This window comes from Rhipicephalus microplus, chromosome X (genome assembly GCF_043290135.1).
Source record: "Rhipicephalus microplus isolate Deutch F79 chromosome X, USDA_Rmic, whole genome shotgun sequence".
NCBI lineage: Eukaryota > Metazoa > Arthropoda > Arachnida > Ixodida > Ixodidae > Rhipicephalus > Rhipicephalus microplus.
Genome location: NC_134710.1, coordinates 278,528,570 through 278,552,220, shown reverse-complemented (window position 1 = coordinate 278,552,220; position 23,651 = coordinate 278,528,570). Strand labels below are relative to the sequence as shown.

Sequence of the window (23,651 nt, the reverse complement as noted above, 5' to 3'; positions counted from 1 at the left end):
CGTTGGTTAGAAAGATTGGGTCTACTGTACCCAGGAGGGTACCCTGACTACGCCACCTCCCTCCCCCCGCTGGCTAACATGTCAGTGAGGTCCACTGACTATAAAAAAATCTGGGATTATTGTGATCGAAATTTTGCCCGGGAGAGGGTGGTGGGGGCTCCCTGTTGATGCCTCTGTGCACACAATCTGGTCGATGGCCCGCCGCCTGGTCGATGGGTCGATTTTCATCAAAAATGGTATAAATCTAAAATTGACGACGAAGGTTGGCAAGAGAGAAAAAATAAAGGAAGGACGTGATAGATGTTGCTGCTTCTGTCATTACTTGGACATTTTTCAAGATTCCATTTGAAACAGAATATTTGCTTCGTGTTGGGGTTACGGCCGTGCGCACGCATGCAGGCGAGCGCACATCGCGTTGCTAAGCATCAGGTAGCGGTTTCGATTTCTGGCCACTTGTTGTATTTTGCTATAAACAACCCCAGGAGTACAAAATTAATCCAAAGTCCCATACTGCGTCATGTTTCGTAATCACGGCAGAGCAGGGCCAGGGGGGGGCAAGGGTGGGCTGGAGCCCCCCCCCCCAAATTCTCGCCTGCCCCCCCCCCCTCCTATGCCCACCCAAGTGCCCGGAAGCATATATTGAAAACCTAGTAGGAGCAAAGCTAGCTTGCCCCCCCCCTCCCCCCGGAGGAACTCACTTTTCGTGGTTGCCCCCCCCCCCCCCCCAGTAAAAACATCCTGACGCCGCCCCTGCGGCAGAGACTAGAAGCGTAACCATTATTTTGTGTGTTTGAGGAGGGGAGGGGGGAGGGTCCGGAAGTTATGTATGCCCATGCGTTTTTTTTTTTTTTTGCATGCATGACAAATTAAAAAAAAAATGGCGAGGAACGGTTAAACACACTTCCCCCCCCCCCTTGCCCTTCCACAGCTAGGCTACGCCAGTGGTTCCGACACATTATACGTACCTCGCTATTCTTTCTTTACGCACTGCAGTGGACGTGTTATCAATCGTACTAGTCGGTCTAGAAGCGCATGCAATCGATTGAACAGCATCGCTACCAAAATAGCAGCGCGAACACTCCACGCGCGATCCGAATGCGTGGATATGCCTCGCATAAGCTACATAAGAAACATTCATAAAGTAATATGCAGCGACTGTGTCGGTTAACACCACACAGTACTGAAAGCAAACTTTTCTGAACCTGAGTTTTGAAGCGTAGCTGCAAGCCTGTCGTCTGAAGCAAAACAACTGAAACAAACGAGACTGAAACAACGCCCCTCGCCCTCCCCCCAAACCACACCATTACCCGAACGTTGTGCTTGTGCTGCCATCTGCCAACAGCTCGCCCTGGCAGACCTGGCTTCCGCGGCCGAAGCCGCCAGAGGTCGGGTGCACTTTGCAGCCGACGACAGAGAAAAGAAACGGGCCGTCGCTGCTTTGAGCGACAGGAGTCGCGACCGAAATCTCGACAGTTTTTAAAACTCCACGAAAACAGCGGCAGCGGTCATCTTCGGCAGCAGTTGCATGCATAAAAGGTACGACTTGATCCCGTGTGAACAGCACTTGTCACGGGAGAGCGTTGCCTACTAGCATGACGACACAGCCGCCCCCTTATGACGAGTTTAGGCTTACAGACGAATATGAATACTTGATAGCACCGTCTAAATTGCTTATTGCTCATTACGATGTCTCTTTATCAGTCGGTAACCATCTAGGTAGCCTCGAAGCTGCAACGGCAGCCGGCAATCGCCTTTTAACGCTTCTTGTGCGTTTAATTTGCGGCTTTGACAGGTAGCGGTGTGGTGTGCAATCGCCGTATCCATGGCTGCGGAAATAAAGCCGATCGTTGGGCCCGACGGTCAGGTCAGCAGCGCGAAAAAGCCTCAGCTGATCAACAAGCTCGAAGGCCACCAAGAGCCGGTGAACGTGGCCGTCATCATACCTGGTGAAGACGGAGTCATAAGCATCAGCGATGACAGGTAAAATGGTGAATCTTCAAGCATGCTGCTTGGCATCATTCCAGCGCCTAGTATTTGCATTCCTTCTGCCTTGTAAACAGTGGCGGCGGCGCTTGCAGTTCGTCTGGATCTTATCGCCTGCTAGCTTAGACACAGTCGTAGGCCCCAGTAGTCCCGTGCACATAATCTCGCTTATGTTTAGGCAGCCCAGTCATGTGGGCGTGTCGCTGTGGTTGGTCACATAGTTTCAGCATGTCAAGAATTCGTTCTCATCAATTGTCCAAAAGTTTGCGGGTTACATACTTTAGTAACATGGGTCATATCGTTTCGCAGTGGTTGGTATGGCTGTATTGAAATAAATGCTGTGTTTACAGTTCCTAGCTCAATTATGCATTGGCATGACTGTCAAGGAAGTGACCGCAGTTCGTTCAACGCAAGTATTTTTGAACAATATGAATTATCCTACTTATGCCTTGAAAGTGTTGTGAACAAAAAGTTGGAGGCCATGCACCTGGTCTGACCGCAGGTGCATTGTCTTTAGCTTACCAATTTGTCAGAGGGTGGAAGCAGTCAGCACAACACACTGGTCAAATGCAGTGCGGTTTTTGATCGTTAGATAACTATTATTTTTATGTTAACTAAGGTGTCATGCACTTCTGTTTATTAAAAAAATTAACACCAAGAGCCGGAGGTTCTGTCAAAAGCGTCCAAGCTGTTTGCATCTGTGCATAGGACACCCATAGTCATGTGGCTGGACAAAGTTCTCGCAAGTATTATAACACTGGTTCTTTTTATGCCTCTGTCACACAGTCACGTTCAATCGTGATTGGCCCTGATCCAGATCAGGTAGTCCTGCATGATTTCTTTTCATTGTGATTGTGCTCGATCTTGATCAAGACAATCTCTACCTGGCTGATGTCGCTCAGTATGCAAGAATATTTTATGGAGAAGTATACATAGTTCATTAGGGAAACCTCCGAAAGGCTATATATTCATCTACAGAAAGTTGTGGCTTATGGAGATTATGAATGTCTCACGATGAAACCAAAAGCACAGCATTGCATTTGAGGGCTGCCTCCCAGCAGTGATTGTAAATAGGCATGGTTTTTAGCTTTCCTCTTATTAGCCTCTATTTTTATTTTTGAATACTTTGCTAATAACACAGTTTTTAAAACTTAACCAGAGGGGACTCTGGTGCTGCAATTGTACAGCGACCATGGGAATCACGGGTATGATGTGGATTTGCCTGTTCTTCGTACTTGTGGATCGCACTCGTGACTTTGTTTATTGCTAATTTTTAGTTTTGTTTTAAAGGAAAGAATAAACCTTCTCGAACCACGTGACCAGATTTGAAATGGTGATCCTAAAAGTTGAACGTTTTGAAGCGTAACTGCCTAACTTTCGCTGATTGTTGTTTCGTGACAAAACAGCTTCAAGCCACGCAAGCCAGAATAAATGTAAGGTATGAAGACTAGGCAAATCTATGTACTACGATAATTCCCATGCTCGCTGAAGCACCATGCGTTGCGGCCCCGCCGCGGTGGTCTAGTGGCTAAGGTACTCTGCTGCTAACCCGCAGGTTGCGGGTGCAAATCTCGGCTGCGGCGGCTGCATTTTTGATGGAGGCGGAAATGTTGTAGGCCCGTGTGCTCAGATTTGGGTGCACGTTAAAGAACCCCAGGTGGTCGAAATTTTCGGAGCCCTCCACTACGGCGTCTCTCATAATCAAATGGTGGTTTTGGGACGTTAAACCCCACATATCAATCAATCAATCACCATGCGTTGCAACTCCCTAGACGCTAGTGCCAGAGTTCCCTATAGTGTATATTTAGGAAACTGTATGGCTATTAGGCCAAAAATTACAAAGATGTCTTGGAAACACAAACGGCAGATTTGGAACACATAGTTTTTTTTTTTTTTCAGGTATTCATTACACTTTGGCCACACAGGTGTACAAAGTAACATAAAATCGGCTCAAAACTTTTTTTAAAAATCTAATGTGCCTTTAAGGATAGTGAAATATAGAAGTCAGCATACTGTGATACCATTAGGTTTTCTTTGTGTTTTAGGACAATGCGACGAATCATAGCGATGTTTGTCATTACGTATTGAATCAGAAGCCAGTATGCAGCATGGTGCCGGTCATGGCTGTCAAAGCTGTGAAAGTGCTGAACTAAATTTCATCAAGTGCAACTTCTAACATGGTCATTGTTGTTAAGAGTCTGCTATGAAATACTTTGTACATGATAGACGATATTACCAATGCTTCAAGGATGCGGTGCTGCACAAACTATGGCATCAAGACTATGCAATAAGCAGTTGAATAAGTTCTCTGGGAGTGCAACCATGTAAGTTTATCAATGTACCCATGAATAGCTGAAGCCCTTAGCAAGTATACACTTTTGTCATTCAAAGTGCAGACTAAACAAAACTTGGAGGAATGGTTGTATAGAAATACAGTAAAAACAAATGTTACAAAAGCAGATAAATAAAAAACAAGTCAGATTAAGAACAAGTGTGTGTGTATAAATGTAAAATAACTTGTTGTTGGGCTAGTTGGTACAACATTTCTAAAAGTTAATTCGAGCATGACACAATCGCACACACACACACCCAGGCATCAAACACACACAGCGCTGTGTGTGTTTGATGCCTGGGTTTGTGCGAGTGATTGTGTCGCGTGTTCGCGCTCGAATTAACATTTAGAAGTGTATACGTGTGTGTGCTATTTTGCAAATATGTATTTATAGCCGTGACACCGTGCAGCTCGGCAAGTGAGATGTAGTATTTTGTTCATAATGCTTGAAAAACTGCTGATACTAGTTTTGACAGTATGTTAATCAAATATGAAGAATGCTGTAGATGTACTGATGAAATTAGGTGCACTTAAGCTCACTTTAATTCAACTCGGCCGGTAATACTGGACTGAATAGGCAGCATTCACTGTCCCTTGTGCACAAGGAATTCATGCTGCATCCAGCCTGATCACTATGAAAAGTGACCATGTGACACCTGTACAGATCTCAGCAGCATCATAGTGTGAGAAATAGTTTCCTGCATAACCAAGATTGTATTGATATTTAATGCATCTGCTGTATTGTTTCAGGGCATTTTCGCATCAGTAGCACTGTACTACAATTTTTTAAATCTGGATTTACTGTTGGCTCTCTTCTTATGTGGCTGGCACAGTCTGCTTTTTTTTTCTTTCTGTTTAATGACCATAACCAAGTCATAACCAGGTGCTCGACTGCCAACTCGCAGGTCACGGAATCGAATCCCGGCTGCCGCAGCCATTTTGTGGTGGAGGGAAAAATGTTTGAGGCCCGTATACTTAGATTTAGCTGCACGTGAAAGGTGGTTGAAATTTCCGGAGTCCTCTACTACGGCGTTTTTCATAAGGATGTCACGATTTTGAGACATTAAAGCCAAACAATTATTGCACACTTCATAACTAAATCATTCTTTACTTTTATATCCGCAATACAGAAATCTCAGAACTCGCTTTGAGCTCGACTATTGTCATTGGCTTTTGGGAGAGTGTGCAATCTGGTGGCTGTCATTATTTCATTTCGGAACAGTATTTGCTCCTACACTACTGTGCTTCTAGTAAATCTGCATGGCTAAAAGTTAATGTCAATAAACAAGTCTGGAAATAGTTGAAAAGCTTTCGGTTTAAAGCATTTTATCGAAAATCGGTCACTACCTTACGGGTTGGGTGTGCTTTTTTTGTATATGCACCTATGTAGAGCATTTGATTTATAAGCTGCACAATTATACATAACAAAAGTGATCTTGAATGACCATAAGGACTGCAGATTTTTTTGACATATGATGAAATGCACTTTCTCAAGTGCATTTTCTTGGTTGGGCTAGAACTAACAATGCAAAATTATAAATGGATTGTATCTCAATACTGCACTTATCTCTTGTGTCATAAAAGACATGTTTAGTATTTACTTAGTTGTATTAGGCATTTTTTTACCTCATATTATTTTTCTCAGCTTTATAGAAGAAGTAAATGTGCTAAATATTACTATTGTTTTCTTTTTTCTGAGCCTTCCCACATGGTAGTCAGATTAGGAAAAAGTTTGTGCATGTGCATAATGTTTGCAGACATAAAGATAATAGATTTGAAAAGTAATGCAAAGGTAATAACGTCACACAGTTATGTAAAAAAAAAGGGCTGCTATGGCAGAGACATAACCTCTGACCCTAGACTATCCACAAGTTGTAATTCCTTGTTTAACTTGCTTAGATGGGACTTGCTATTTTAATTGGAATTTATAGGCTCAAAAATACTAACTCTAAACGTGGTTTGTACTTTGAAATGTTCAAGTAAATCCCATCATTTGATTTATTTACTACAAATTCTCCCTACCTTTACTGAATCGCACATAGTAAAGGGATGCTGAACAAAATTTTTGCCACCCAGATTTTCAACGAAATTGAAAGATTAGGTGCCGAAATCGATAAAGACAGCCATCATTCCACGCAGAAACTCAAGAAAATAATCAGTTTAGTGCGTTTTTCACAAACTGCCACCTCCAGCAGCCACGCCGTGAACTACAGGAGGTGACACACCCAAAATGGGCAAACCAACAATGCCAGCAGTCACTTGCATCTCTGGACTTGCTCATCTCCCCCTATGGTTCCTAGAACCGGTATGACCAGCACCGCTTGCGAACAATCCTCCCGGCTTAGGCAAATATCAGCGTTTTTGCAGAACGGGAAAAGTGGAATCAAAGGAGAGGTGGAGAAAGGGAAGAGGAGGACGAGAACCCGTGCACTCTGCCTGTGCCTCGGCGAATCTGACGTCAAGGCTCCCGCTCGCCTGAAGCCGTGGCGTGCTGACAATCCATCAAAAATACAGCCGTTCAAAAATATGGGAACTTAACTCTGTTTTTCAGAAAAGTCGCATCTTCTGGGTAAAATTACGAAGTTTTATCAGTTTTTCCAATTTTTGTTCAGTATCCCTATAAGCACACATGCATTTTTGTATTATACTTGGCCAAGAACCAATTTTTATGAGGCCATTTTATTTAGCCCAACAAAACGTATACTGGCCAGTGTGTCTAATCACGGAATGGCGCTGTGGAAAATGCTGCAAAACATTTGCAATCAGACTTTTTTCTGCAGCGAATATATGCTCATATACTCGTATGCTGCAAACGGTGAGCGCGAGAGTATGTGTTCAAATGTGGTGATTTATTGTGCATTGCGCGCATGCGCTGTGGCTTCACAGTAGCGCCATTTCTAACTGTGCAACATCTTTTATGCCGTAAGCAGTGCAGAATCGAGCAGGGCTGGATAATAATATATGCACTCTAATTTTGAGGGCTGGCACTCATGACAGCATCAGACTACGTACAGGAAAGTGATCGACTCCATATTTCATAATCCAACTTCAACTCTCTTCCACTAGGCTGTGCCACATCACGATTTTTGTTACCTTTAAGTATAATTTAAATGTATAAAGCGTACTCTCAATGATAAAAAGAATGCTTGACTTTGTGACTTTATTATATTCATAGTCTTTTCATTTCTACTAGGATCTAATCACACCTTCTGGTAATTGTTGGTCTCTTTAAGTGACATAGTTATGCAAGTGATAATACACCCTGTTTCACGACGCACTCTGTCTGGCCAACTTGGATAACCACTTCTAGCCTTGTGACCAGGATGTCTCACGATTTGTAATGTGACACCTCTTATCTGTGACCATGAACAATAGGACCTTGTGGGTGGGCTTTGCGCTGTGATGGGGGCATGGTTGTAAACGAGGCTGTGGAATAACTTCAGCTTCTGATGGTTAGAAATTCAGTGTAAATTATGCTCGATTGTTTGTAATGCCTGAATTTATGATATATATATATATTGTAGTGACAAATGTGGGCTTGGTAGAGACGACAAAGAATACGTTTGTTGTGGCGGAGGCTCGTGCTGCTGCAGCTGCTGCTGCAACCGCTGGCTGCTGTCTCGCTATTGTTCGGCCCATTAAACGATTGCCTCACCCCGGCGTGGCATCTAACACTATTCTTACATTTGGTGGAGAGTGCTAGTTGTCTCAAACTGTTTATCCGCTGCCAAGAATTGATGACGCCCTCGGTTGCCTGCAAGAAGCAGAGTTCTTTTCTTCTTTAGACCTTCAATCGGGCTACTGGCAGGTTTCTATGAATGAAGGCGACCGCCCGAAGACTGCGTTTGTAACGCCTGACGGATTGTACGAATTTAACGTGATGCCATTTGGCCTCTGTAATGCGCCTGCCACCTTTGAACGTCTGATGGACAACATCTTTAGAGGCTTTAAATGGAACACATGCCTGTGCTATTTGGATGACGTCGTCGTTTTCTCGAAGGACTTTGACTCCCACCTCAGCCGCCTCGCAAGCGTCCTGACTTGTCTTTCGGACGCTGGACTGCAGCTGAATTTGAAGAAATACCACTTCGCTGCCCGCCAGCTTACCATCTTAGGGCATGTTGTTAGCAAGCTTGGTGTCTGTCCTGATCCAGCCAAGCTTAGCACTGTTGCCGACTTTCCCAGACCGGCTACACTAAAAGAACTCCGCAGCTTCATCGGCCTCTGCTCATACTTACGCCGTTTCGTGCGCAATTTCGCCACCATAATCACACCCCTGACGCAGCTACTTGCCGACAGCCAAGACATCTCTGCGTGGTCCCCAGCATGCGATGAAGCATTCGCCTTGTTACGGCATCTTCTGACATCACCACCTATCGTACGCCACTTTGATCCAGACGCTCCAACCGAAATCCATACGGACGCTAGTGGAGTAGGCCTCGGCGCTATTCTTGCTCAGCGTAAATCTGGCTTCGATGAGTATGTTGTATCCTACGCTAGTCGCACCCTTACTAAAGTGAAAAAGAGCTATTCAGTCACCGAGAAAGAATGCTTTGCCATTGTTAGGGCAATCACGAAATTCCGACCTTGTTTATGGCCGCCTATTTGACGTCGTAACTGATCACCACACATTGTGTTGGTTGTCATAATTAAAAGAACCATCTGGTCGCCTAGCTCGCTGGGCACCACGTCTCCAAGGCTGCAAGCATTCAGGCCGCAAGCATTCGGACGCCGGCGCTCTTTCTCGCTCGCCACTTCCCCACGATTATGTTACAGCGTCTGTTTCCCGCTACGAATGTTCTTCGCTTGAACATGTCATGTCTGCTGAGCAACACCAGGATCCATGGATAGCGTCTCTGTTAGAGTACCTGTCTCAGATGTCTCCACGTACCGACAACCGTTTACTTCGACGAACTGCTCACCATTTTACCATCCGTGACAGTCTTCTGTACCGGCGAAACTACCTATCTGATGGCCGCAAATGATTGCTGGTGATACCTCGCCACTTACGTTCTGACGTCTGTGCCTCCTTCCACGCGGATCCGCAATGCGCCCACGCAGGTGTAGTGAAGACATATGCTCGCCAACGAATTCGATATTACTGGCGCAGAATGTACTGCTTTGTTAGGCAGTACGTCCGTTCATGTACCTTGTGCCAACGCCGGAAGAGCTCCCCTCGCACAATCACAGGGCCACTCCAGCCACTGCCGTGTCCTTCTCGGCCGCATCGGAATCGACTTGTACGATCCCCTGCCATACACACCAAATGGAAAGGAAACTGCTGGGTCATCGTAGCCGTGGACCACCTTACGCGTTACACCGAAACTTCGGCGCTTCCCGAGGCCACTGCGCGTGAAGTCGGCTTGTTGGTTCTGCACAACTTCGTCCTTCGGCATGGTGAACCCAGTGAGCTTCTCAGTGACCGTGGGCGTTCCTTCTTGTCGGAAGCTGTAGAAGCCCTCCTACGCGAATGCAACATTGTGCATCGAGCAACCACCGCATATCACACCCAAACCAACGGGATGACCGAGCGATTTAATTGCACGCTGGGTGACATGCTTTTCATGTATGTTTCCGATGACCATACGAACTGGGATTGCATACTGCCATTCATTACTTACACTTACAACAGCACAATTCAATCTACAACTGGATTCTCCCCGTTCCTTCTTTTTTATGGTCGTGATCCTTCATCGTTCTTGGATACTATCCTTCTGTACCGCCCAGATCCTTCAGAAGAGACGACTTTGGCCGAAGCCGCCACATATGCCGAAGAATGTCGGCAGCTCGCACGTGCGCTTACTACACACGATCAGGCTCGCCAGAAGCACTCCCATGACCGGCGCTCATCCCCATCGTCATACGCGCCTGGAACAATGGTGTGGCTCCGCGTGCCATCGTCTGCCCCAGGCCTTTGCTCAAAGTTCATACCCAAGTATGACGGTCTGTACAGGATCTTGCGCCAGACATCACCAGTCAACCACATGGTTGAACCTATTCAACCACCTACAGATCAACGGCGCCGCTGGCGCGAAAGTGTGCACGTCGACCGTCTAAAACTTCACTACGACCCACCGGTCCTGTCTGTGCCATAGGTGGCCAGGGTGGCTCTTTTTGCGCCGGAGAATCAATTTAGTGACGAATACGGGCTCGCTAGAGACGACGAAGAAGACGTTTGTTGTGGTGGAGGCTCGTGCTGCTGCAGCTGCTGCTGAAACCGCTGGCTGCTGTCTCGCTGTTGTTAGGCCCATTAAACGGTTGCCTCACCCCGGCGGGGCGTCTAACAGTATTCTTACAATATATATATATATATATATATATATATATATATATATATATATATATATATATATATATTCATACATACATACATGCTCTAAAGCTTTTAATAAAAGGTTAAATATTAGAGTTAAACTAATCAATCAATTTAAACAAGGAAATCTGTTACCTGAAGTGCCTCCTAGTTTGGTGGCCCAGGTACAAAAACGAATGACTTGGCTTACTAGATTGTTTTCAACAGTGAAAACAAAAAGGTATTCTATATATGTGGCAATATTCCTGCTGTGTCAGAAGCTTTATGGCAATTTCTTACAGGACCGTCAGAGTATGGCTGCGCAGAGACACCGGGCAGTATTGGCCAAGCATATGCCACACCATGCCGTGTAAGTGATACATGCCGTATTTCTTGGGAATTTATACCACCTTTTGTTATCTACTTTACGATCAGTCCTTATAATTTTTACTTCCATGTTTCCGAGGTTTTCTCGAGTGTTCTTTACATTTATTTCACTAAAAGTTTGCAGTTACAATTTTTTTCTTTATTCTCTAGCTGCTGCATCAGCGATGGACTACAACTCTGAAACTCGAAGGTTATTTATTGGGATGGACAATGGCTCCATATCGGTGCGTTGGCATGCGAGAAGCTGTTTGCTCTTTATCTCTGGCAGCACATAGCCTCTTGTGAGTCTTATCTACCTTTTCTTGTTGCAGGAGTTTCAAATTTCTGACGATTTCAACAAGATGACTCATCAGAGAAATTATTTAGGTGAGTTAAAGCTTATTTGCTTGAATGTAAATATTGTATTAAAAGACTTAAACATAATGCGCTGAGTTCACCTTATGCAAGTTGAACTGGGGCACATAAATGTAATAAAGCAATTCTGCATGACTTTCAAGAGAGTAGAGCAGCCTCTCAAATTTAAAAGCCACTGCAATGGAATTTCCTACAACGTAGGAAACTCCTAGTTTTGGAAAATGCAGGCAGACTTGTTGCAAAAAGGGTGGATGGTGTAGATTTTTTTCATACTACAACCTAAAAAAAAAATTGCTAGGAACTAAACAGACCCAAAATGTTCGGAACTATGACGGCTTTTCGGCATGACCTTTGAGATCGGGCAGTGCCCATGATGCGATCTTGGAGATAGTGTACCGATATGTACATCAAATGTGCTAACCATAAAGTTCATGTGTCATTCACTGAGGTGATATTCAAATGATTTTGGTAAAAAAATCAAGATACTGTACCTTCAGCTTTGATGGTGGGTTCAGGAGTATATGGTAAATATTTTTATAACGAATCGTCCAAAGTTGAATTTTGTTGCAGTTGATTTTGAAAGCACGTATGATCTTCGAAGCATGCTTCTTGCTTATTACTAGATAGAAATGAATAATGTGTAAACATGTAACACTTGGCTTCAGTCAGTTTTGTCGTTTCGTTTGAAGCCTTTGCTCATAGAGTAGTTCCTACATGCAAATAATTATCTTTTTCTTCTGCTTTTGGATTGCTTGTAGATTCTAGTCCAAGTTAACAAGTGCGCCATGAACAGCACTATTATATGAAGTGTGTTGATGCATAAGATTTTATTAGTGTTGTATGTGCGTACTAAGCATGGATGGAGTCTATCTATTTAAAGATATTTTACATTGTGTCACCATAATGAAATGATCTGCTGCCATGCAGTTGTATGGAGTTAGTCTCATATAAAGGCTTACTTTTAGTACTATTTTCTTTTGCACAGTTTTTAAGTGTGAGCCACACTGTCCGTTTCGAAAATATTAAAAGTGGAGTTTAACCACATTGTAATGAGTGGTTTTATACATGTTATTTTCATATTTTCTGGGATTTATTATCAGTACAACTGAGTATTTTTCCCCACTTATTGACCATTAGTGGTCAATGAATTGTGCGTGGGTGGTGGAAACACGCACAATATGCTTGTGTTAAATACAGTCGACTCATTAGTTCAAACTCGAAGAGACCTCTGAGTTTTGTTTGAATTATCAGAAGTTTCAGATATGACTTGGGCTGAGGTGACAGGATACATTATGATTAGGCATTGATTTATCAGGTTAAAAAATTTCTAAAGCATTTTTAACCCCTAACTGCATGCAGTGAACAGAAAGCAGAGGTGTGAGGTCTAGAGTTTATTGGCCATTTACTGCTGATCAGACCTTTTAAACAAATCGTGAATTGCCAACTGCCTCTTTGCTATATGTGCCTTCAGTGCAAAGTTCTCTATACGAGTTGAGAGGCATCACGGGTTTATCATGCGTGTGCTTCGTTTCAAGCATTTGTTTATTAGCAAAGCCTTTTCCCTTGAAGACCCAAGGCGCTTGCTTTTCATTTTTAGTCTGTTAAGGTTATATAAGCACTCAAGTTTTTAAACAGTAGTCGGAAAGTAGCAGATATTTTCTGGTATGAAACAGCATTAACCGAATGATGGAGTTTGAATTAAGAGGCTTTAAAATACATTCAAAGAATAGAGGGCCAACCAAAAAAATTAGTTTTGTTTGAATGAATTGAAAGTATAAATTATCAGAGTTTGAATTAATGAATCTACTGTATTACATCACTGAAATTGAGTGACTACCATAACCGCAAGCTTAGAGTTATGAATGCTACATAATGTCACAGGCATAATGTCATAATACATAATGTCACACGCAATGATTTAAAACATGGTTTTCGGCAGCAAAAGTGAACATAACAAAATACAATAAAACTGAGTGTCCTAAATGTGAAGATGAATACTACCTAAATGATTGATCATTCATTTGGTTCAGGTCAAAAGGGAACTTCTTAATATTTGTAGAAGGGGCTGCCTGGGTAGATATAGCAGCAGCAACGCTATTAATCCTGTTCCCTCTTCTCGGCTTTGCATGTGATTTTAAATGTGTTTCATCTTAAGATAGGGCTTCTGTGGTGGCTGTGCAGCACACCAGGGCCGAGTGATGGGCATAGTCTTCTCACTCATCGCTGAGTGGGTGCTGAGTGTGGCCAGGGACAAGCACTTCCTGTGGCACTGCTCAGAGACAGGCCGGCGGCTGGGTGCCTTCCAGAGTGGGGCCTGGTGCATGGCTCTCCAGTATCCTTCTCGTGCTCCTCTCACGTCCATACCACTGATAGGATATCTTGCCCTGTTGCCAAGCACAATGTTGTTGACTGTATCTTCACCTACAGCACTTGATGCTGCAAAATGCTCGCTTACTGAGGCCTATCATGTGAACCCTTCAAGGGTCTAAAATGCACTGCTCGTTTGGCCTTCTTATCATTATTAAGTTAGGTAAAGAGTACTTGCGGCCAGAGGCCATATCCAGGGAGGATTCTTTTCCTCTGATCGTAAATTTATTGGTTATCTTACTTAGTGTGGAGGTATAGCAAGGTCACAATCTTGGGCAGTGTCGATGAATGAAAAAATACTAATGAAAGTGACTGTAGCATTCTTACAAAATACGGGCCGCAGTACTCCACTCTTTTTTTCTTGATACACCGGCTGTGATATTTTGATATGCATGATGTTGCGCTGCTAAGATTGAGGACCCAGGATCAATCCCCACCCTTGACAACCGAATTTCGATGGGGGCAAAATGGCAGTCCACACCCATGTACTTGGATTTAGGTGCTAATAAAAGAACCCCAGAGGGTCGAAATTTCTGGAGCCCCCCACTAAAGCGCCTCTCATAATCGTATATTGTGGTTTGGGGCATTAAACCCCATCAATTATGATGGCTTACTTGGTACGACTCTATGCCATCACTCTGCTTATTGGTAGTTTTAATGAATCATTGTGTGGCATTGTAGAAAACACAGCTCTTGACATTTGCTTGTTTCACACAGTTGGCTTAAATGTCATGCCTTAAATACATGGCAATATGTACATGACATAATGTGGATGAAGCACGGCATGCACGTCAGCCGCCAATACTAAACCATGCTGGGTTGTTATTGTGAAAGAAAGTGCCAAACAAGAGTTTTTACGTGCTTTAAAAGAACTCTTAAGATAAAAATTTGTTTTATAGCCTTCAAAAAAGAACACCATCTTTCAGACAGTGCCTTTTTTCAATGTTATGGGAAGTTTTAAGGCACATTGCTCCATTGTGCAGATACTGTTCCGACCATTTGGAACCAGCCTAACTTTTTATGTACGTATGTGCAGTGCTTGTCAGGATGTAAAACTACTGGTTAAATTAAAACTGGAGCACTTCAGCTGGAGTATAAAGCAGTTAATATTAGTTAACAAGAGTTTCCTTTATTAGATTCACTGCATAATCTTATCTTTTTTTTTCCACGATCACGACGTTATCATATGACAGTGTAATGTGTCCCATATTGTCTTGGCCAGCAAGTTGTAAGAAGTCTGCAAGAAAGCTTCAGCTTTATAAGCAGCACCATTTTATGTAGGAATGGTAAGCCTGTCTTGAATTAAGCACAGGAGGGAGCTGTTAAGGTTAACTGGTGCATGCATCCATCTACCACTACTACAGAATTGGTCTGTGCATGCACCTCTTAGCCAATGCTCCTACAGAATGTGGCCTCACCGTGGTGGTCTAGTGGTTATGGCTCTCAACTGTTAACTCAAAGAGTGCATGACCAAATTCCGGCTGCAGCAGATGCATTTTCGATGGAGGCGAAAATTTTTGAGGCCGGTGTGCTTAGATTTAGGTGCACTTTAAAGAAACCCAAGTGATCGAAATTTCCGGGGCCCTCCACTATGGCTTCTCTCATAATCCCATCATGGTTTTGGGGCATTAAACCTTAGATATTATTAATTTCTACTGAATGTCTTGGTTGATATAACTCTCCTGACATGCACGACTTCATTGATTGAGAGGGCAGACCTCGCCACTCAAGCCCTGAACTGGGATTGTCACTGCTTTGTCGCAGCTGGCTGTATTACCTTAATTGATGCCTGCCAGGTTTGATGCACAGTCCAAGCATGCATTTGTTGGAGACTACTCTGGGCAGATAACTATGCTGAAGGTGGAACAAACTGGCTATAAGCCTGTCACTACACTCAAGGGACACTCTGGTAAGCCCTTTTTTTTTTTTTTAGCTAAGCGTATCCTAAATGTTGTTCTGTAACTAACCCTAATTCGGTACAACAGTATGCATTCTACAGTACAAAGCTGGTGCTACACATCCTTTGTTTTGAATGTATAACATGCTGCAATTGCAAAGACATGTTTTGCATCTTGCTTAAGTTATTTTCATTGGGGCCTCTCATTTGATGTCATCATGTGGGTGGTACCGCTGAGCACTTTTAAGAACCACCATGCCACATTACCTCTGTTGGTTCAGCATGAAGCATTATGAATGCAGTGTAAAGAGATCGCTTGGTATTTGTCGTTTATCTTTATTTGGTTTTCTCATTTTTTATAGGCATTGATGCTTTTGCTCAAACATACTGAATTTGTTTATGAGATGCCAGGTTATTGCTTCCAGACTTTTGCTGCTTGAGGCATTTTTCTTGAGTGCCATGTTGAGCAAGAGGCAGTGTGAAATACATTGCAATATGGCTCATGCAAAAAGTATGGCATCTGCCATACACCATTTCTTGAAAGGCGGCAGTATAAGGGAGGGATAAATGGGCCTAACTGTACTCTAGGTCATTGAAGGCTTGCACATTATGGGATCCATGAAACAGCAGATTCTTGTGGCTTGTGTGCGTAGTTGGAACATTGCAGTCCCACTGTGGTTGGTGGACACACCAGTGCACTGTATTACGTAGTTTACACCAGAAGGTCCTCTAGTAACCTTCTTTTCAAGAATGTGCGATCATACTGAACTAGCCCTGTGTGAATAGCAAAATTTTGAGTGTAAGCAAATTTGAATGTTCAAGTGTGAGTGTGAATATCATAAAATATTTTTTTTTTCAATGTTTTCGGATGATTTTATAGACTTCAAAATGAAATGTCAGAAAACAAAACTGAAGAAGATTTCTTAGAATATTTTCAGAGATAGCAACATGAAAGTGTTTTTTCTGGCTCAGTTGATGAAGTGCTAGCAGGGCAGTGTTTCATATTTGTATTATCAATAATGAAGCAATGCAAAGGCGAAATTGATTTAATTTATGTGCATAATTTGGTGCAACCAAAGTATTGCCGACAACACTACACATGTGAAAGGCAAAGATGTTATTTTCGCAGCCTGTCCTTCTCTTTCAACTTCTGGAAAAGCCCAACTGACACGGTGGACAAGGTTGTGCTTTCTTAGAGTCCGAAGTTCTAAATCTGCCTCTTAGAAGTCAATACATACCTAATAATATCTGAAGTTTTGGATGCTAAAAATCTTCAGCGACTTATTATTTGCACTTCCTGCCCTAATTTGGGTGCAAAACAGCATTTACTGAGCCCCCTTTCTGCCATATCTATAATCTATATGTTGAAGCTAGTGCTTTTTTTTTTTTAATCAATACATTTGCAACCGAAGCAGAGGCTGAAAGGCAGCTTTGCTGCAATGCGAGTGTGTGATTGGGGGGAAGCATATTAAAAAATCTGAAGTCATTGTCAATGGGACGTTGACTGTATTTATCCTCAGGTAGCTCAAATAGTATGAATAGCTAAATTACAGTGTAAATAATATCAAATAAAAAAGTCTTATCTAAAAAAAGATATGAAATTTCTAATATTCACTCACACCTGCATTAAACTTTCACTGATAACATTGTTCAATACCTCTTACACAATTAAGCGTGATTGCAGACACTACATGCAAGGTCTATCCATAAAATAATGAAACTTGGTCACTTAAGAAGAAGTATTTAATCTACTCAGTAGATATTATTTAACTTCTCCAAAATAGTTTCCGTTAGCATTGATACACAAAGTAGTGTAATTCCTACGCTACAAAGGCTCCCTAAAAGTCATCTGCTGTGACCTCTCTGAGACTCTGACTGCTTATTTGTACAACAGCTCATTGGATAGTGTGAACACCATTGAAAGGGTGAGCTTTCAAACTGCTTTTGGGATTATGGTACAGGAAGTCTGCTGGGTTTTGATCAGAATGGATGCAGTAAAAAAAAAAAGAAGCAAGACAGTTCTTGCATTATGTACTACCTGTGAGTGAAACTACACAAACATTAAACACAGTATTGAGTGAAGTAAAGGCTTTGACAGAAGCCCGTCTGATCGGGAAGTAATATAAAAATTAGGAGGACACGTACTATGAAAAAAAAAAATAGAAAAGAAGAGCTGTTTCGGCTTTCCTAATGGGAGTCTTGTTCACTACATGGCTTTTTCAGGAGAGCTGATATGCCTTTTTTTCTTATTCCTTCATGGTTGGTGTCCTTTTAATTTTTCTGGTGCTATCAGTGTTATTAAATATGAAAAGCATTAGGTGATTACATCAACAATGTTAACCTTTTTTCACCTCAACAAAATATTTAACATGGAGAACATCCCACTTTAGTGTAACCCATTGCAGGATGGCCAGGGCAAACCACTCACAAGTTCAACTCTCGAAAGTCCAAGAGTGGGCAGTATTTATTGCACAAATAGGAAATTTGTTTGTAACTCTTTGAGAGTCATTTACATAAGTGTACAGTGCTGCAAAAAAGTTCTAAATGTCGAATGCTGTACATCTATAATACCGTCTGTATGTTCGAAAAACCTGGCAATTTTCAACTATTTTTGCTTGCCCAGTAAATGTTGTCACCATGTTGGAGGGGGCAGTGAATTTTTTTCTTCTGCCATTGACATCTGATTTTCATCCCAACATTTGTTTAGACTAATGCATGAATTATCACACGCACATCTGTGTGGGTGTGTGGCAGCAATTTCGATTTTCGTTTCTTAGGCAGTTTTCATTCATTGCTCTCGTAAAAACTGGCATTTTTCTGATTATTAATCTTTCAATAGGTTACCACTTGATGTTCGCTCATTGAGTGCCTACGGGCACACAGGGGCAGTTTAAACAGTTCACAGGTGGGCGCTGGTTTATATGTACTGCCGCTATATTCAAATGATGCTTCCATGCCTCCATTTTTCAGAATTTTGAGTGGCCGCCTGGTAATGGTAGGCTTATTTTAAGAGTGTAAATTTAAGGGCTCATTTTTTTTTTGTTAGATGCAGTATTAATCAGATCTTAGTTCTCATTACTTCATTATATTAAAAGTGTCACATAGCAAACTTCTTCATGCATGCATTGCATATCATTGATTTTCACGGTACAGAGGGATCTGCTGAATTTTAACATAAGCGTGTCTGTCATTTTTTTTTTCATTATTCGTGAATAAGCACTGTGTCTATACTTATGAAAAGTAATTTGGTCATCAAGGGGATAAGAACTGTGAATTATTTTCCTCAGCATGAGGGTCTTTCAGCTGGAAATAAGTTTAGAAATGAGTTACTATCAAGGGCCTTGATGTGTGGATGATGACAGTTCAAATATTTCACTAAGCATCCCCTACCCTGCAGATATTTGTTGAACTGATTTTTTGAGGTAATATAAATAGGCATAGCTACTATAAGTACCACATTTAGTTTTTAAATGCTAAAAATAAATTCTGTTTTAATTTATAAATGCCAGAAATAAATTCTGCTCAAATTATCAGTGTGACACCTGTTGCATGAAATATGGCTGCAAAGTAAAAGTAGGCTGTTTGGGCAAGCTGTGTTCAACAGCACCGACTGCTGAAGTTAAGCTTGCTGTGGATTGAATGGTCACATAATTGTCATGTACTACAAGGAAACTTGTGAGGGAACTTCAGCTACAAGGGTATACAAGCTGTAGAACTGTACCTTGTATGAGCCAGACTGTGTAGATATAATTGAATAAATTTTTCATTCACTGACAGACAATTCTTCTTTTCGAAAGAATCTTTAGTGGGGCCATATCCCCTTACTGCAGAAATACCCCACTGGAGATGTTGTGGCTGGTCACCACATTGAAAGCAACGGGTGCATATGATTTCTATCATACAAAATATCGGTTTCTATTTTAAAACATTGTAACCTTTGTTGTGCTTTTGATGTGCAGCTGACTTTTGAGCAATCATGTGATTGAAAATCATTAGGGATGAAAATGTATTGATGAAACACTGCACCGCAATGAGAATGTCTAGATTACGTAACCAAAGACAACAATGCCACTCTGTCCCATTTAGTGAGTTCTAGTTGGAAAGCAGTCAGTGCGACTAAAACTGCAAGGATTTCGGGCATATCGAAATGTACAAGTTGGTAGCATTTACTGCAGCAGTAGTGAGGTATTTACAGTGCTACATTTAATCTTGGAAGCGATCATTTTTTTGCCGTTTTTAAATGTGCTACAAACGTAATCATTTCTGTTCACCCCTTTCTTGAAGTTTGTTAAATGCTGTAAAATTAATTATACAGTCACACTTGATTATAATTTTCAAAAAGTTCCCGCCGCAGTGGTCTAGTGGCTAAGGTACTCGGCTGCTGACCCGCAGGTCGCGGGTTCGAATCCCGGCTGCGGCGGCTGCATTTCCGATGGAGGCGGAAATGAAGGAGGCCCGTGTGCTCAGATTTGGGTGCACGTTAAAGAACCCCAGGTGGTCTAAATTTCCGGAGCCCTCCACTACGGCGTCTCTCATAATGATATGGTGGTTTTGGGACGTTAAACCCCACATATCAATCAATCAATTTCAAAAAGTGTTAGCCAAAGTGCATAAAGTGCTGTGTGTTATGTTTCTGGGTACCTCAAATGCTCTCCAGGATGGAGGGAAATGATAATAATTTCTCAGATGCTATGACTTACCTCTTCTGAACTGCTGCAGCATTTATCAAACTCGAGGAAAATATGGCTGTGGTGGGCAGTTGCGAAGTCTGCATATGAAATTCTTGTTTTCTGTGCTTATGACAACAACCTGGATATTTGAGATGTGCTCACTGTGTTATGTAGTGAGTGATGGCGATGGAGATAAAAAAATAAATGCAGTCTTGCGCATTTCAAAAAGTTCTCTTTGTTATCATTGGGGAAATAAGCTTCCTGAATGCCATCAAGGGAAGACATAATCAACTAAGAGTACTCACTATAAATAAACAATAATGTTTCTCATTCACTTTGGTGGTGATTGTGGTTTATTTTGCATCGTGTGAATTTCAAGATGAAAAATTGCAGATGCCCTTGAGACATAGTGTCATCAAAGTCTTACTTAAACGTTTGATGGAAAGCGGTCTGGACGGAATAATTTATTGTAGAGATAGAAAATGGGAGGCACTGCACCAACCAAAATGTATTTTAAAACGCACAGCCTTGTTCACAAGCAAAATGAAAACACCTGTCCAAGCAGTTTACCTTATGTACACTGAATATATCACGCTGGTGGGATGCTTACACTAACAGTAATTTGACATCGTCCTTTTTGAGGGTGTGCGGAGTCTATATCGCAAGCGGCTCAACATGGACGTCGTGACAGTCTTTTTTTACGCAATTGACTGGAGGAAGGTACAAATTTGTGCTAGAAAAAAGGAGTGTCGCAATGTCTTTATCTTGACCCTTTCAGACACTTTGTAGACAATTGTGTACATCACCCGTTTTTGCTAGTTGTGTCAACTAGGGGCTAAGAAAGGGCAAGATACAATGAGTTTTAGATGAAATGAACCTCTTGCCTAATAAACTTGTCTTCATTTAACTTAAGTTTTGACCATACTGTTGGATATAATCGCTTTTTTGAAGACACTACCATAATTGAAGAGTCATTCGACGTGGCACTTCCCTGGAGCCATGTCGAAATATATTATTTTTCTTTTCTCTATATTGACGAAATTGGAAGCCAATATAGACTATATTTCTAGCCTGTGATTTGGTTCTATATATGCAAGAACCAAACATGAATGTTTTCAAAATAAGTAGACATTTAATATAAACCTAATTTCAGTTACCTGCTATAAAATGCATAAATTGATCTTTTATAAATATATTGCTGCAATATGATATAGAGGGCCTTGAAATCGTACTGTGCGAATTTGACATATTTACAGGCAGTCATTCATAGTTGGCGTCTCAAAGAGTTAAAGTCGCTCGTTACACGGACAGCTCCGCGCTCTCTCAACAGAAACGATAACAATCTACCGTCAATGTATGTATGCTGCCTGCGTGATATATTCAAGCGTAGACAAGGCAAAAGACTCGGACACATGTTCTCATTTTAATTGTGAACATAGCTTCCATGTTGGAGCCAAAATATTGTATTTTGTCGGTGTGTTTTAAAGATCACTTGAGTCAAAGCAATGCTTTGGGTTTTTTTTTTTTTTTACCTTCACCAAAGTTTTACTTTATTATTATGGCCCTAAAATTTCTTGCATATGAATTCCTTAGTTGCAGATTGCATTGCTAAAAAAATTATATCTTATATAAATTGTCAGAAGAGGGGAAGCACAGCACTTTTATTAAGAAATTTTACAACTTGCTAGAGCACAAGCCCTGCAAAAAGTTAGACAAGGCTGTTTTTGTTCAAGTTAAGGTACATCATTGCTACTTGCAACAAAATGTTGAATATTTTTATAAGCATAACTGCTGAGAAAACACAAACTGGATTCCAAAAACTTTTAGGGAAAGCCTATTAAGGAAAGAAGCAAGTGGGTAAAAAGGCACAGGACTATCGGCTAAAGGCTTAAAGTACTTTTAAGAGCAGTAATAAAGTTTGCTTTGGAAAAGCATGGTCCTTTTTTAAAACACCTGAGATTGTGCTTTAGCATTGTGAATGGGTTGGCACTGGCACCTATGACAACGACCTGCTTAGTTCTCTGGCTTGATATCGAGCATGGTGCTTAGCAAAGTACATGACAATGTGATCTCCCTGTAGGTCATGTGGTTCACATTGAATTCTCAGTAGGCGTCCGCAGTTTGCAGTTTGCCTCATTCATCAGCCAGACTTGCATGGTTACAGTGAAGCTGTTGACTGGGAATGCAACTCCTTTGTTTTCTGCTTTCTTTGTTTCTCATCTTATTAAAGCATTAAAGGGGCCCTGCAACACTTTTTGAGCATGTTCAGAAAACGCTGTTGATCAGTAGTCGAGGCTCCCGAGAACATGCGAGCCACATAATATAGCACGGCTTGTGGCCTGTAATTTGCAATAAATCCTCAAACTCGCTTAAAAATCGCTTTCTCTTCTCTCTTGAAATGATGTATGATAGCCAAAATCGTTGCGTTTTTTAAAGCCATGGCATCAGCCATTGGCTGATTTGAGCATGGTGCGCTCGTTTGTTATGAGGATCGCAATGGAAGGTTGCGACTTGTCCACATGTACCACACAATCGCACTGAAAAGTCGCGTATTCGAAGAAAAAAAAAGAAAGAAAAAGTGTTCAAGGTCACGCGGCGCACGTGACGTTTTTCTTGCCTGGTGCCATTCCTCCTGCTTAGTTTCCAGCGCTTTCATCGGGATGAGGGAAGAGAGAATGCAGTTGCAGTGTGATACAATTCTTTGTAAGTCCGCTCGATTAGGATGTATTCTAAATGTTCTCGCGGTGGTGAATTCCCGAGGAAATAAGCTCCTTTAGTGAATTCAATAAAGGGCTCCTTGAAAAAGTGCTGCAGGGTCCTTTTAAATCCAAGTACATTTTTACCACTATCTTGCAGGTTTAATTTCTGAAATGGGATTGTTATTTTTTTCTATAAATGTTATTATTAAAGCTAGCAAGATGATATTTAAGGAATATTTTATACTAGTTATCCTTTTCACGCTGTCTGAACAACCTTACTGATATACTGGTGGCATAAGGAGGCTCTTGCACTATACCTTCCTGTGGTGTTTTTGGTATGAAACTCTGTGAAGAATTGTTCAAGCGCTCGAGAAGAAACCTCTTAACTTCAAAGGTTTTTTGTTCTAGTAACCTTGCGAAGTTTGTGCTGTTGGGTTTGGGATGAGTTTATGTGGACGGTAACAGTAATATGAATAACTGTAGTGCTCATGGCATCTAGTACAGTCTCCCATTTTGCACTACATTCACTTTTTCAACAACAACTTCAACAACTCGCCCAGAAACAAGTTGACTTCAGTAGAGTGATCCCACTCTTGCGCCAAAGTGCGCAAAATCAGGTTTACTGTGACATCCTGATAATATCAACGGAAATTGCGCCAAACTGTGCCAA

The 23,651-nt window shown here is 41.8% G+C and overlaps 1 protein-coding gene across 3 annotated transcripts in view; it reads left to right on the top strand.

The window, feature by feature from the left end:
• The first annotated feature begins 1,399 nt into the window (after positions 1–1,399).
• Wdfy2 (WD repeat and FYVE domain containing 2) overlaps positions 1,400–23,651 on the top strand; it is a 51,743-nt gene continuing 29,491 nt past the window's right edge. For 2 of the 3 annotated variants that reach the window (XM_037413947.2, XM_037413948.2), the window contains exons 1-7: positions 1,400–1,536; positions 1,793–1,980; positions 10,910–10,977; positions 11,145–11,218; positions 11,306–11,360; positions 13,530–13,680; positions 15,512–15,624. In XM_037413947.2, coding sequence (XP_037269844.1) covers positions 1,823–1,980; positions 10,910–10,977; positions 11,145–11,218; positions 11,306–11,360; positions 13,530–13,680; positions 15,512–15,624 — 619 coding nt within the window. In that variant the 5' untranslated portion in view covers positions 1,400–1,536; positions 1,793–1,822. Of the gene's footprint in view, positions 1,537–1,792; positions 1,981–2,247; positions 2,393–10,909; positions 10,978–11,144; positions 11,219–11,305; positions 11,361–13,529; positions 13,681–15,511; positions 15,625–23,651 lie in introns of those variants that run through there. The other variant, XM_075879228.1, reaches the window with a different exon arrangement.